The sequence below is a fragment of the Hylobates moloch genome, unplaced genomic scaffold (assembly GCF_009828535.3).
Source record: "Hylobates moloch isolate HMO894 unplaced genomic scaffold, HMol_V3 SCAFFOLD_3, whole genome shotgun sequence".
Lineage (NCBI taxonomy): Eukaryota > Metazoa > Chordata > Mammalia > Primates > Hylobatidae > Hylobates > Hylobates moloch.
The window spans coordinates 102,565,469-102,579,821 of NW_026652278.1; the positions used below are offsets into that span (position 1 = coordinate 102,565,469).

At 41.5% G+C, this 14,353-nt stretch overlaps 1 protein-coding gene across 4 annotated transcripts in view; it reads left to right on the plus strand.

The window, feature by feature from the left end:
* EGF (epidermal growth factor) overlaps nucleotides 1-13,997 on the plus strand; it is a 100,926-nt gene extending 86,929 nt beyond the window's left edge. For 3 of the 4 annotated variants that reach the window (XM_032171701.1, XM_032171703.1, XM_032171705.1), the window contains 4 exons: nucleotides 2,293-2,460; nucleotides 7,160-7,277; nucleotides 10,738-10,819; nucleotides 13,744-13,997. In XM_032171701.1, the coding sequence (XP_032027592.1) occupies nucleotides 2,293-2,460; nucleotides 7,160-7,277; nucleotides 10,738-10,819; nucleotides 13,744-13,997 (622 nt within the window). The remainder of the gene's footprint in view (nucleotides 1-2,292; nucleotides 2,461-7,159; nucleotides 7,278-10,737; nucleotides 10,820-13,743) is intronic. The other variant, XM_032171706.1, reaches the window with a different exon arrangement.
* The last annotated feature ends 356 nt before the right edge of the window (nucleotides 13,998-14,353 follow it).

The following is a 14,353-nucleotide window of genomic DNA, read 5'->3' on the forward strand; positions in this document are numbered from 1 at the left end:
CATAGTATACCACAACACTTTAAAAAGTCTTGTTTACCAGCCTGGGTAACATGGTGAGACTCCATCTCTACCAAATTTTTTTTTCTTTTTTTTTGTGATGGAGTCTCGCTCTGTTGCCCAGGCTGGAGTGCAGTGGTGCAATCTTGGCTCACTGCAAGCTCCGCCTCCCGGGTTCACACCATTCTCCTGCCTCACCCTCCCGAGTAGCTGGGACTACAGGCACCTGCCACCATTTTTTGTATTTGTAATAGAGATGGGGTTTCACCGTGTTAGCCAGGATGGTCTCGATCTCCTGACCTCGTGATCCGCCCGCCTGGGCCTCCCAAAGTTAGCCAGGTATGGTGGCACGCATCTGTATTCCCAGCTACTTGGGAGGCTGAGGTGGGAGAATCGCTTGAGCCCAGGAAGCTGAGATTGCAATGAGTTGTGATGGCACCACTGCACTCCAGCCTGGGCGACAGAGTGAGACCCTGTCCATAAAAAATAAAATAAAATAAAATAAGCCTTGTTTATCTGTATTGAGTCTAAAATGTCTCAAAATTATTTGACTAGGGAAAGGCAAACTTATTTGGCCAGAGAATCTTTTGTTTAGTTTAACAGAAGAACTAATTCATAACCAAAGAACTAGTATCCTGTGTCCCCCTCCCACCTTGGAAAACGCTGAATGACTATTCTGGGCCTTATAAGATTCAGTGAGGCTCTACTATTACAGCTGACTTGGATCTCCAGAACTCTTGGCTAAGGGACTAACATATTCCTTAAGATCCCAGACTTTCTGAAAGGATCAGAGGTGTGGCCCATTAACATCCAACAGTTTAAAAGTGGTGCTGCTAGGCATTGATAGTAAATGGCTGTAACCAAAAATAGCTAGAATTAAAACAGCATCCAAGAAATCCTGCAAGAATGATGGTCCTTTATGCTTCTGCACTAAGATCCTGATATCTCTTGCATGGTTAGTTCCGGAAGATAGCTTTTCAGAGGTGAATAGAGCATAAAACTCTTTTTGGAAGCAGCATGGTATAGTGGAAAGAACATAGGCTTTGAAATCAGAGAACCATTGGAGTCAAACCTGTCACTCATAGCTGTGTGACCTTGTACAAACTCCTTGAGCCTCAGTTTCCTTATCCGTAATACAGGAATATGCCACCAAAAATAAAATGAGTAAAAGTGCCTAGCAGGATGTCAAACACACAAGATGGTTAACAAGTACTAATTCATTTCCCTCCTTCCTCTGTGAGTGAGTTGCCCAGTCCCTCTGACCAGCTAAAGGTTAGAGACAGGCCTAGAGCCCAGATCTTCTGGAGCTTTGTCCAGTGTTTTTTCCAAGCTGCCTCTTCTCACTATGGGCACTGGTATCAGTTCTCTGTATTTTTATTCCTTTAAGTCCTTTTGGAATAAAATGGGGACATGGATGAATAAATAGTTGATCCAGGGCCCAAAGGAAGGAATTTTTAATAAGTGGGCATTACAGAGTGTTTAATAGGATGTTTTTCAAAGTTGATGCTTTTGCAAAGGATAATAGAATACAGATGTTTACCTGAGATCTTAATCGTTTCTAGAAATGCACATTCCCAGTAGATGGCAGCATTGCTTCATTTACTTCAAAAAAGTTCAGCAGTTCACTCTAGTGACAGTTTCACTAATAGGACAGCAGGGTGTTTGTAGGTGAACGACCGTTTTTCCTCCATAGAGCTTTTTCCCCCATTGAAGAAAATAGGCAAATGCCTGTATGTATGTTGTTACTGGGTCTTCCCTTGCACTAGTAGTGATTTTTTTTTAAAGGAAAAAAGTTTTCCCTGCAGACTAGGTTATGTGTTCTGTTCAGAAACTGCACACATTCTTCTTTTATAGCCTGGTTTCGAGTGAGGAACTCTGCCTTCAAATTCTCCTTTCCTTTCACCTATACTCATTGCAATCTGGCCAAACATTTGTTTCCAAAACTCCCTTGGCTCTTAGGGCAGAGTTGCTTTGTGTTGGTTTTAAAAGGTGGCTCCTCAGGATTTTAGCCTAACAGAAACTGATCTTTAATCAATGTCCTGTAATGCCTTATAGAGGCAGTATGCAAATAATCCCCCATAAATCCCAGAGCAAACAGACAAAAGGGAGAAGTCCATGCTGCATTAACTTGTAAATCATAGCACTTTCAACTGACCCCTGATGGATTTTCTATATGCTTCCAAAGAGCTGAGTCTAGAAATGCAGAGGTTGAGAGATAGCTGAATATTGAGTGTCAAAACTATCAGTGTTTTTGGCCAGGCATCTCTGATGACCTCTGTTTGTGTGTTGTCACAGCTGTGTTGTTGGCTACATCGGGGAGCGATGTCAGTACCAAGACCTGAAGTGGTGGGAACTGCGCCACGCTGGCCATGGGCAGCAGCGGAAGGTCACCGTGGTGGCTGTCTGCGTGGTGGTGCTTGTCGTGCTGCTCCTCCTGAGCCTGTGGGGGGCCCACTACTACAGGTGACCCTGTCTTTCCTTTGGTACTGGAAACCTCTTTCTAAGACCTCCCAGGGGAATGCCTGCCTCCTTGAGATGAGATGTATGAGATAGTACATCTACATACTACATTTAGAACGTGAAATAGGCTGGGTGCAGTGACCCATGCCTGCAATCCCAGCACTTTGGGAGGCCAAGGCGGGCAGATCACTTGAGGTCAGGAGTTCGAGACCAGCCTGGCCAACATGGTGAAACCCCGTCTCCACTAAAAAGGCAAAAAGTAACAGGCGTAGTGATGCACATTGGTAATCTCAGCTACTCGGGAGGCTGAGGCATGAGAATCACTTGAACCTGGGAGGCAGGGGTTGCAGTGAGCCAAGATCATGCCACTGCACTCCAGCCTGGGCGATAGAGTGAGACTCCATGTCAAAAAAAAAAAAAAAAGGTGAAATAACAGTACAATTTTTACTGTTAGCTCAGGATTTCATTGCTCTGAAACATCAGTGCTTTTACTTTTTCCTTGTTCCATTCCAGTCATTGTCCATACACCTGCATAGTATGTGTGTTATTTATCAATCATAATATGGTTTTGTGTCCCACTCTCTTCGTTTAATATTATATGCTCCCCCCATAGCCAGCATAACTATAATTTTTCATGGCTGCCTTCCATTGAGTTGATTTCCCACAAAATATTAACTGTCATAAAAGAAAATCAGTATCTTCCCTAATTTGGAAGGAAATTTCTGGTCCTCAGATTTTGTGCTTTTAATAATTTCAAGTTAACAATTAAAAACTGTAGAACAATAACATTTATACATTTAATTCTTTAAAACTAACACTACATTAGGGTGCAGGCACAGGCATCACACTGCTCATTTTCTGTTTTCTTAGAAAGTAGGACAGCTTCCTCTATTATCATCAATATTGAAAAGCATTTTATGTACGGTTATAGTTTGTGCTGTACAAAATCAGGGAGTCATAAAACTTTAGGGCTGAAGGGGACTTTATGGAATTATCTAGTTCAATCTTATCATTTCATGGCTGGAGGACCTAAGACCCACTTGACTAATAGGTCCCAATTCTCTGAGAATGTACAAAATATCTGCCACCATCTGTAGATAAAAATTTAACTACGTTTATGGGTACTACACAACCACTCAAGTGGCAACTGTCTTGTGTTCTGGAAAATTCAACATATCAGCCAAGATGTACTTATCAGAGATCCTGCTATAGCCTAGTTTAGTGGTTAAGAGCACAGGCTCTGGAATCAGATTATACAGGTTCAAATCCAAGTTAGTGTCTAAATAACACCAGACATGTGTCCTAACCTCTGTATTCATTAATTTCCTTTGCTATAAAGTAGGAACAAGAATAGTACTTATCTCAAGGGTTATTGGGAGATTAATTGGGTTAACCTAAGTAAAGGCTTTAGTGTAGGTCTGGCATATAGGAATTAATAAATGCTATCTGTTATTATTTTGATTTTTTATGAACTGTAACCTTCCCCCAAAAGAGTCATATGCTCTAAGCCCTTTTCTACCACCTCTTGAGAGACAAGATTCTTAGGCACAAACTTGACATTTTAATTCAGTAGTCCATCGATAACATTGTACTTTTTAGCCTGATGTGTAATCAATATCTTGGATATGTGTAGAAAGAATATTGAATGATCAATGGTTCATGCCGTTGGATCATTGCCAAAAGACAGGAAAAAAAATGGAAACTAGAAACTTAAGTTCATGTGTGCCATAATTATTAAGCGTTTTTTCCTATTGTGTTTTCCTATTTGTTGTGTTATGACATAGTATGTCTTATGTTCTACTGGCATTTTTCAGAGATCTGGATTGAAAGCTAACAGCAAATTGCTGACTTTTTAAACTTGGAATTCAAAGACCAGTTCAGCTGAAAGATGAATATAGACTTTACATACATATAAGAGTATCTTCAACCTCAGACTCTCATACACCTAAAATCAGAAGTGAAAAGACTATTCCTTCAAAAAGAAAGCTCGTCAGAACCCTTTCTTTTTCTCTTCACTGAAATGCATCCAGAGTTGCACAATTCTTGCTGAGTGAATCTGTGGTTATTTACCTAACAATTCTGATCAGTGTACTTGCTTACCTCTCTGCAAAGTTTCAGCTATGTGCATAACTACGTTTGCACTATAGATCAATTCTGACAAGATCAAATTAAAACTGCTAGTCTAAATGTTGCCATGTCATACTCAACTGTACCAACAAATACAGCTCTAACATTGAGTTTTTAAGTTAGACATGCTAAATGTTTTTCTTTAAAGGGTTAAAATCAGTTATTTCCTCCCTTATACCATTCCTTGCCTGTCTTGTCTAGCTTGTTTGATATTGTTTGTCTTCTGTGTCTCTCAAAGGATTAATTGTTTGTGGGCTGGGTGTGGTGGCTCATGCCTATAATCCCAGCATTTTGGGAGGCCAAGGCAGGCAGATTGCTTGAGCCCAGGAGTTCAAACCAACCTGGGCACCATGGCAAAACCCTGCCTCTACTAAAATTACAAAAAATTACCCAGGCATGGTGGCACACAGCTGTAGTACCACCTACTTGGGAGACTAAGGTGGAAGGATCACTTGAGCCAGGGAGGCAGTGATTACAGTGAGCCGTGATTGCACCACTGCTCTCCAGCCTGGGTGACAGAGTGAGATTCTGTCTCAAAAACAAAAACAAAACAAAACAAAACAAAACAAAAAAGACTAATGTTTGTGAAACTAAATAAATTTTTCAAGTATTCAAATATTATTAGTTTACAACATGTGATTTCTTGGAAGGACTCCTTTGTAAGAAAATCAACAGGAAGTATTTCATCACAAACTATAACTTTGTTTTTTTGTGGGTTTTTTTTTTTTAACTTTTATTTTAGGTTCAGGGGTATATGTGAAGATTTGTTACACAGGTAAACTTGTGTCACTGGGGTTTGTTGTACAGATTATTTCATCACCCAGGTATTAAGCCCAGTACCCAATGGTTATGTTTTCTGCTCCTGTTCCTCCTCCCACCCTCTACCCTCAGGTAGCCCCCAGTGTCTGTTGTTCCCTTCTTTTGTGTTCCTGAGTTCCCATCATTTAGCTCCCACTTATAAGTTAGAAGATGTGACATTTGGTTTTCTGTTCCTGTGTTAGTTTGCTAAGGATAATAGCCTCCAGCTCCATCCATGTTCCTACAAAAGATATGATCTCATTCCTTTTTATGGTTGCATAGTATTCCATGGTGTGTATGTGCCATATTTTCTTTATCCAGTCAGTCATTGATGGGCATTTAGGTTGATTCCATGTCTTTGCTATTGTGAACAGTGCTGCTATGAACATTGACATCCATGTGTCTTTATGGTAGAATGATTTATATTCCTCTGGGTATATACCCAGTAATGGAATTGCTGGGTCAAATGGTAGTTCTGCAGTTAACTCTTTGAATAATCACCATACCACTTTCCATAATGGTTGAACTAATTTACTCTCTCTCCAACAGTGTATAAGTGTTTCCTTTTCTCCAAAATTTCACCAGCATCTTTTTTTTTTTTTTTACTTTTTATTAATAGCCATTCTGACTGGTACAAATTATAACGTTGTACCTTTGCAACTTTGGAATTGTTTATTTTAGCCACTTGCTTCAATTTTTTTCGTTGAAGCCTTTGATTAAAACACATAATAACCCATACCATCTCTTGGTACTGTCTGTGATGCCAGATTCACAGCAGCCCCTCCTATGCTTATCACTCTTCCCGGAATGCCCAGGTAGGGCTTTTGACAGAGGGTTGCATTCCTGGAGGCAATTAAGCTGCCTATCTGCCCCAGGACAATGGTGCTATTGTGGAGTCTCACAGATGAACCGCTCTAGAGGCTACTGCTTTGAGGATGGGGATCCATCTCCATGCTAAATCTCCCCACCCCCACCCCTAGTGAATGGCACCGTGCCCTGTATAGACTTAGCGTTGAACGTCAAACAAGGCAGTACTCTAAAAAACTGGATTTGGAAGCAAGATACCTAGTGTATTTTCTGGCTTAGCCACTGTGAGATTTTCTTATCTTGGGTCATCCACTCCTTCTGTTTTTGCCTGTAATTTCTTTATGAGTGAGAGATTGCAGTGGGCCAGTAAGAGCAGCCTAGGCTTTGTGTCATTATGACCCACTTCTTACACTACCCTTGGTAGCTGTGTGCCTTAGGTGAGTCACTGCCATTTCCAAGCCCCCATGGCTTCACTTGTAAATGGAGCTAACATAGTCTGCCTCACACAGTTGCTGAGATATTTTTTACACAGACTGCCCCACTCCTCCCTGCAAAATTAGTAAGCTGTTTTTTCATTGCTATATCATCAGTACTAGGATAGTGCCTGGGGTATAGTTAGTACTCAGTAGATACCTGTGAATGAATGAATGCAAGGCTATTCCCCCCGACATGCATGGGCATACAAGCACGCGCACACACACACACACACACACACACACCCCCTCACACACCCTCTACCTCACAGAACCTTGGAAAGAGTGAAACACTATCTGGAAGGTATTTTGAGTTCTGCAGAAAAGAATGCCTTAAACATCTAAAGTTATGTTCCTAGTTATCTTCATATTTCTTCTCTCCCACACAAGTACTTAAATTTTAGTAGCAAAAGCAGTTAGTTGTCCCTGATCATCACTGAGTGGGCTGAGTATTTTGTTTTGTTGTGAGATTGTCTCAAATTTTGGCTTTATCACAGGACTCAGAAGCTGCTATCGAAAAATCCAAAGAATCCTTATGAGGAGTCGAGCAGAGACGTGAGGAGCCGCAGGCCTGCTGACACTGAGGATGGGATGTCCTCTTGCCCTCAACCTTGGGTAATGTGACCAAAGCAGATGAAGCAAGGAATTGGCTTGATATTAACCCCTGTTCATTTTTTCTGTTTTTTCACTGAGTTCAGAATGACTGGAATCAGTCATAGCTTCCAGCTGGTGTCAATGTTAGCCAAGACCACATCAGCTAGGGAGGTCCTGGGTGGGAGGGTGGGGGAACTGTGTCGTTAACTAAAGGAATCAGATGAGTTATAATAATGCCATAATTTAATGGCACAATAAATTTTTGGAATTTTTTTCTTTCATGTGGATTCTTTCTATAACTTAGATTTGTATGTGTTATGTGAAGACTTCCCATATTTTTAGTTGATACATTCCAGATAGATGTCTTAAAAACCCAAGATTATGCTTCTAATTTCTTTTCTTTCTTTTCTTTTTCTCTCTCTTTTTTTTTTTTTTTGACAAGATCTTGCTCTATTGCCCAGGCTGGAGAGCAGTAGTCCAACCACTCACTGCTCACTGCAGCCTCGAACTCCTGGGCTCAAATGATCCTCCCAGCTCAGCCTCCCAAATAGCTGGGACTACCGGCACACACTGCCACACCCAGCTAATTTTTGTGTTTTTTGTACAGACAGAGTTTCACCATGTTGCCCAGGCTGGTCTCAAACTCTTGGGCTCAAGCAATCCACCTGCCCGGGCCTCTCAAAGTGCTGGAATTGCAGGCATGAGCCACTGCACTCAGCTCTAATTTTCTTAATATTACACATTTCAACTCCCTAAACTTCAGTAGCAAAATAGTTGCCAGATTTAACAAATACAAATATAGGATGCCTAGTTAAATTCATACTTATACTGAAAGTTCAAATTTAAATTCAAAGTTAAATTTAACTGGGTTCTGTATTTTATCTGACAATCCTAGATATTTTCCAAAAAGCACAGAGGTTTGGGAAGTTCAAGATGCTTCATTAATCACCCACTTCAGTAATTGATCTTGGAACACAAGAGGGCAGTCTTGAAACAGGCTACACATTCTTGAATCAGTTAAGGGAATTTCCATTTCTAGAAACCTGTCAGAGTTAATGACTGATTCAGTGTGTGCTGTTGGCATTATTTGTGGTATATATTGTGGAAGAGACTGGAATATATGGCAGGCCCATGGAGGATTGAATCCTTAGGGAAGAGCTATTAGAGAGAGGTAATGGAGGAGCAAAGGCAATGTTTGGGGTCCTTCCCACATTGTTACCCCTACTCCCCAGCTCCCATCTCACTGTGAGTTCTCAGAAAGTAGCTTTCCTGTGACTGTGCTTTTGACTACCAGGTGGTCATCTTTTCCTACCTGTAACAGGCATTCAGTGTTTCCTTATTTATTTATTTATTTTTTGGCCGGACTCAAATATGGGGGAAAAAAAAATAGAGGCTGGGCAAGTTTGCTCATGCCTGTAATCCCCACACTTTGGGAGGCCAAGGCAGGATTGCTTGAGGCCAGGAGCTTGGGACCAGCCTGGACAACATAGCAAGATCATATTTCTTTAAAAAGATTTAAAAAAAAAAACTTTGCTGGGTGTGGTGGTACTTGCAGTTCCAGGTACTCAAGAGGCTGAAGCAGGAGGGTCACTTGAACCCAAGAGTTCAAGGTTGCAGTGAGCTATGATAGCACCACTGCACTCCAGCCTAAGTGACAGAGTGAGACCTTGTCTCTAAAAAGTGAGAAACAACGTGAGTTCTAGCCTTATTCTCCCACCAGTTGGCCATCTAATCTTCAGCAATTCCTTTAACGTATGCAGACCTCTGCTCCCCGCTCAGTACAAGGGGTTTGGATTAGATGATCTCTAAGATCCCTTCAGTCTTTATCAATTCCACAAGTGTGTGATTCTAGGACTAAGCTCTAGAATGTGTTGGTTCTTTGAGGCCTCATGACTTTGTGAACTTCTAAATTACCCAGATTTCACTTGTCAGTCTACATGGTATTTCATTCAGGTTTTGAGTAGCAGGTTTAATTCATCTCATTAATTCATCATCATGGGAATGAAGGAGAAACACAATCTGTGTATGTCTATTAAAAAATCGAAAGCATTTGCTGCTGTCATGAGCAGCTTGTTGGCTCAGAGCTATGTTAGGAGGCCTGGGGCTGCCGAACTCAGTCCCCCACAGCCGTCATAACTGCCGTTGACAGCAACTGCTGCCGTAGATATCAGTGGGATTTGGAGAGAGCTGAATGCTCAAACTAGGAGAAGAAACAGCAGAAACAAATCTAGTTCCATCAGCTCCTTTCCGCACCTCAGCCCAGAATTTCGGGACCTATGTTCTTCTGGCAGAGAGGCACGAGGTTAGAAAATTTGCAGTGCAGAGGGTTGGATTTTGACTTGAGACAGAAATAATGGGCATGTGTCTTTAAACAGTGGGTCGTGTGTTGATTTAGCAATGTGTTGCTGCAGGAGATCATCAATGAGGAGGAGATGAAGCATGATTTGTATTATAAAAAATAAGAAAATGAAAATACATGTTCTGTGGATTCACCCTTCCCTTACCAACATTTCCCTGTCTTCTCCCTAATTGACCCCAGTCATTATGCCTTTCTACACCTTTCTCAAAGGAAAATATGGGCAAAGAGATTGTTTTCTACTCCTCTTTCTGTTGTTTCTGAGTTGTATGCTCCTTTCTGTGGAGCGCCCATTTCTGAACCAATGAAGCCTGATCGGCCAAAACCTTGGGGCAGTCCTTGCACTGGTTACTGATTGACAAGGAAGGACTTCACCAAATGATGTCCTTTGTCCTGTTGTATGGGGTCACTTCTTTTCTTTCCTTGTAGCATGGATCTGTTTTAATATCTAATCTATCTAGAGTGAATGTGAGCCAGTGAACTCTGGTCAGCCTGCATTGCAAGTGCCCAATTTTTGATAATACAGATAATGACAAAAGTAATCATTTTGTTGACTGAAGAGAAATGTTGTTTTCTGTTCCTCCCTATTAAAATTCTAGGTCCCTAGGCTGTTCAACCAGCTTGCAAAATTGTCATTGCACTAGCAGTTATTACTACCTTTAATGGCCCCAAATTACTCAGAACTTGATAGCATGTGTAAATGAGTGTTATTAATGCGTGTATGTACCTGTGTGTGTATGAAAAGTTGTAGCACACACATATATGAGATATTATTTGCCTGGCCTATGGGCAGTTCTTAGAATACTTATGGATTCTTGGATTGCTTACAGTAAGTCAGTGGCCTCCAGGGATCCGTGACCTAAAAGCTGAGATTCCATAATTAGAATAGATTCTTCAGTTAACATATTGGTAGTGCCTAGTTGCTTTAAGAGAAAGTAACACAAGGCTCCTCACTGAATGTTGAATCTCTCTTTAGCTAGAAAGACTAACTTCACAGGGCCTTTCTTCTGACTTTCACTTTCCATAGGATGAACGTCATAAAGCCATAGACTTTGATTCAATGTACGTTGAGATAATTTGTGAATTTTAACAATATCCTCTCTCCCTCCTTTTTGTTGTCTGCAGTTTGTGGTTGTAAAGGAACACCAAGACCTCAGGAATGGGAGTCAACCAGTGGCTGGTGAGGATGGCCAGGCAGCAGATGTTGGTCAGTTTTTATCCCTGGCTCCTGTGAATGGTTATTTTTACTTAGATCCTGACTGTTTTTCAATAAAAAGTCTCATTTAACCACACACACACACACACAAACAAAATAACTAAATTGTATAAGCTATGTGAGTAGCTGGGCTGTATTGAAATGCCATGGACCTGATTTGCACTGGAGTTCTATCTTATATGAGGTTACCATGTTCACTCAAAACTCTAGTCACAGGGCAGCCCGTGTTCTTGCACTTTGAGCAAGAACACAATGGATGACTCCTTGATTTGAATTGTGTTTTGAGGTCATTCTTAGGGTCCAGGATCTATACTGGTAGCTGGAGGTGTAGTTCCAGTTAAGTTGTAAATGGCTCCAAGAAAACATGTTCCATGCTCAACCCATGTACTGGGAAGTGTTTCTGTAAATTTAAGTTGATCTGAGGATTGTCCTGGGGATTTCAGAGTATTCAGGTCTTATCAGGGGCATGACCTTAGCCAGACGCCTGGCTGTCTGTGAAGTCCAGCCAAGCCACTTGTGGAGAGACCATAAAATCAACCCAGGTTCTCAGGAACTCAGTCTACTTCAGATAGAAATGAACTCAGATACCCTTAAGAGTTGTATTATGATCAACCTTTTGGTTTTGGGTCTCAGATTGAGTTTTGTTTCACAGGCCAGAGGACGTTGTTTCACAGGCCTTTGTGTTGTGAGCCTTTGGAAAGGTTTAGAGAAACTTTTGGCCAACAAAAACAGTTCCTCTGCTAATGAAAGGAGCTAATGAAATATCAACTCCAATTAAATTTTCTATATTTTTCTGTCTTCAATGTGCTTATTATCATAACCTCCTCCTCAGATTTCTTTCTGGAAAGAACATAGGCTTCTTGTTTTGGAAAACTCACTCTAAATTCCCTTCTCATGCCTATGTTGCCATGAAACCCCAAATACTGAATTCAGTACAACTTTATTACCTAATTTGAAGAAGGCCTGGATATTAAGGTACACTTAAGAATTGAATATGAAAACTACAATAAATAACGTAGTTTTTTATATGGATCATTACTTTCCCTGATAATGAAAAAATTTAGCATTTTCAAAAATTTGCTTCAGTGCTTATTGTTATTGGTAGCACTATTAAAAAGTAATGGAATATTTGTAGTTACTACTTTTCCTTGAGCAGCTAAAAGTGCATAATTCTTTCTTATAATGGTAGCCCACTATAGAGGCACATATAATATAATTTTGCAAGCTAATAGCACAATGATTTTACAGGAATTTGGTTAAACTTAGAAAAGAACTAAGGACTCATTACAGTTAGCTGAGTACTCAGGAATATATTAGAATGTCTCTTTTGCTGTTGTTGTTTTTTTTCCCCCCGCACTGTACTGCAAACAATTTGACCCATTCTCTGTGGGCCACTCGTATAACTGCCTCCCAGCATGAGTGATCACATCCCCGCTCATGTCCAGCTGTCTCATAAATGCCTGGGGTGAAAATGCACATAGAGATTGGGGTGGGGGGAGATCGAGTGAGGAATGAAATAAAAGATCAAGTTTGGCTCTGAGCCAGTCTCTTCTCTGCTCCTGGAAAACTCATTACAACACAATGCTAGTGTAGTTCCATAAAACCGTCTTCACTGAGCTCAGCTGATATCAGTTGACACAGGTTAAGTGCAGAGTGCATGCTAGGGGCAGCTGACTATGCCAGGGGAAAGGAAAAGAAATACATCTAAAATCTGAACTCAGACCAGGCACAGTGGCTCACACCTGTAATCCGAGCACTTTGGGAGGCCAAGGTGGGCAGATCACTTGAGGTCAGGAGTTTGAGACCAGCCTGGCCAACGTGGTGGAACGCTGTCTCTACCAAAAGGCACAAAAATTAGCCTGGCATGGTGGTGCATACCTGTAGTCCCAGCTACTCGGGAGGCTGAAGTAGGAGGATCCCTTGAGCCTGGGAGATGGAGGTTGCAGTGAGCTGAGATCTCAACACTGTACTCCAGTGAGACTCCATCTCAAAACAAAGATAGAGTGAGACTCCATCTCAAAAACAAAAAACAAAAAACTTGAGCTCTATCTACTCTCAAGTCATTTGTGGTCCAGATGGAGAGACAGAAGTACACGGTAAAAGCTAAAGAGCAATGTGTCAGGTAGTACAGTTCTTTAAATCATCTGAACCAACCAAGACTATTTTAATTTTTAAAAAATTCTTTTAAGTCAAGGTCTTACTCTGTCACCCAGGCTAAAGTGCAGTGGCTTGGTCATGGCTCATTGCTGTCTTGGCCTCCCCAGGCTCAAGCAATCCTCCCACCTCAGCCTCCTAAGTAGCTGGGACCACAGGCGTGCACTACCATGCCCAGCTAGTTTTTTATTTTTTGTAGAGATAGAGACTCCCTATGTTACTCAGGCTGGTCTTGAACCCTTGGGTGCAAGCCATCCTCCCACCTCAGCCTCTCAAAGTGCTGGAGTTACAAACATGAGCCCCTGCACTGGCCTATTTTAATTTTTTAAAAATTGGGCCCAGGGTGGGGCGCGGTGTCTCATACCTGTAATTCTAGCACTTTGTGAGGTTGAGGTGGGCGAATCGCTTGAGCCCAGGAGTTCAAAACCAGCCTGGCCAACATGGCAACCCTGTCTCTACAAAAAATACAAAAGTTAGCTGGGTAGTCCTAGCTACTCAGGAGGCTGAGGTGGAAGGATCACCTGAGCCTAGGAGGAAGAGGCTGTGGTGAGCTGTGATTGTGCCACTGCACAATCTGCCTGGATGACAGAGTGAGATGTTTATCAAAAAAAAAAGAAAAAAGAAAAAAATGTGTCCAGAGTAGTTTGAAAATGGGTTGTCTTATTTTCAGGCCAGTTCTTCAACCACTACCATTTAGGGTCTCTCTTGCCTATCTATTGTGAATGATATGAATATTGAAATTTCTTTTGTCTTTCGTATAGGGTCAGTGCAACCAACTTCATGGAGGCCGGAGCCCCAGTTATGTGGAATGGGCACAGAGCAAGGCTTCTGGATTCCAGTATCCAGTGATAAGGGCTCCTGTCCCCAGGTAATGGAGCAAAGCTTTCATATGCCCTCCTATGGGACACAGCCCCTTGAAGGGGGTGTTGAGAAGCCCCATTCTCTCCTATCAGCTAACCCATTATGGCAACAAAGGGCCCTGGACCCGCCACACCAAATGGAGCTGACTCAGTGAAAACTGGAATTAAAAGGAAAGTCAAGAAGAATGAACTATGTCGATGCACAGTATCTTTTCTTTCAAAAGTAGAGGAAAACTATAGGTTTTGGTTCCACAGTCTCTATGACTAATCACCTACTCAATGCCTGGAGACAGATATGTAGTTGTGCTTTTGTTTGCTCTTTTTAGCAGTCTCACTGCAGTCTTATTTCCAAGTAAGAATCACTAGGAAATAATTACTGGGAGAATCACTGGGAGAATCACTAGGTAACTTATTAGAAACCCAAATTGGGACAACAGTGCTTTGTAAATTGTATTGTCTTCAGCAGTCAATACAAATAGATTTTTGTTTTTGTTGTTCCTGCAGCCCCAGA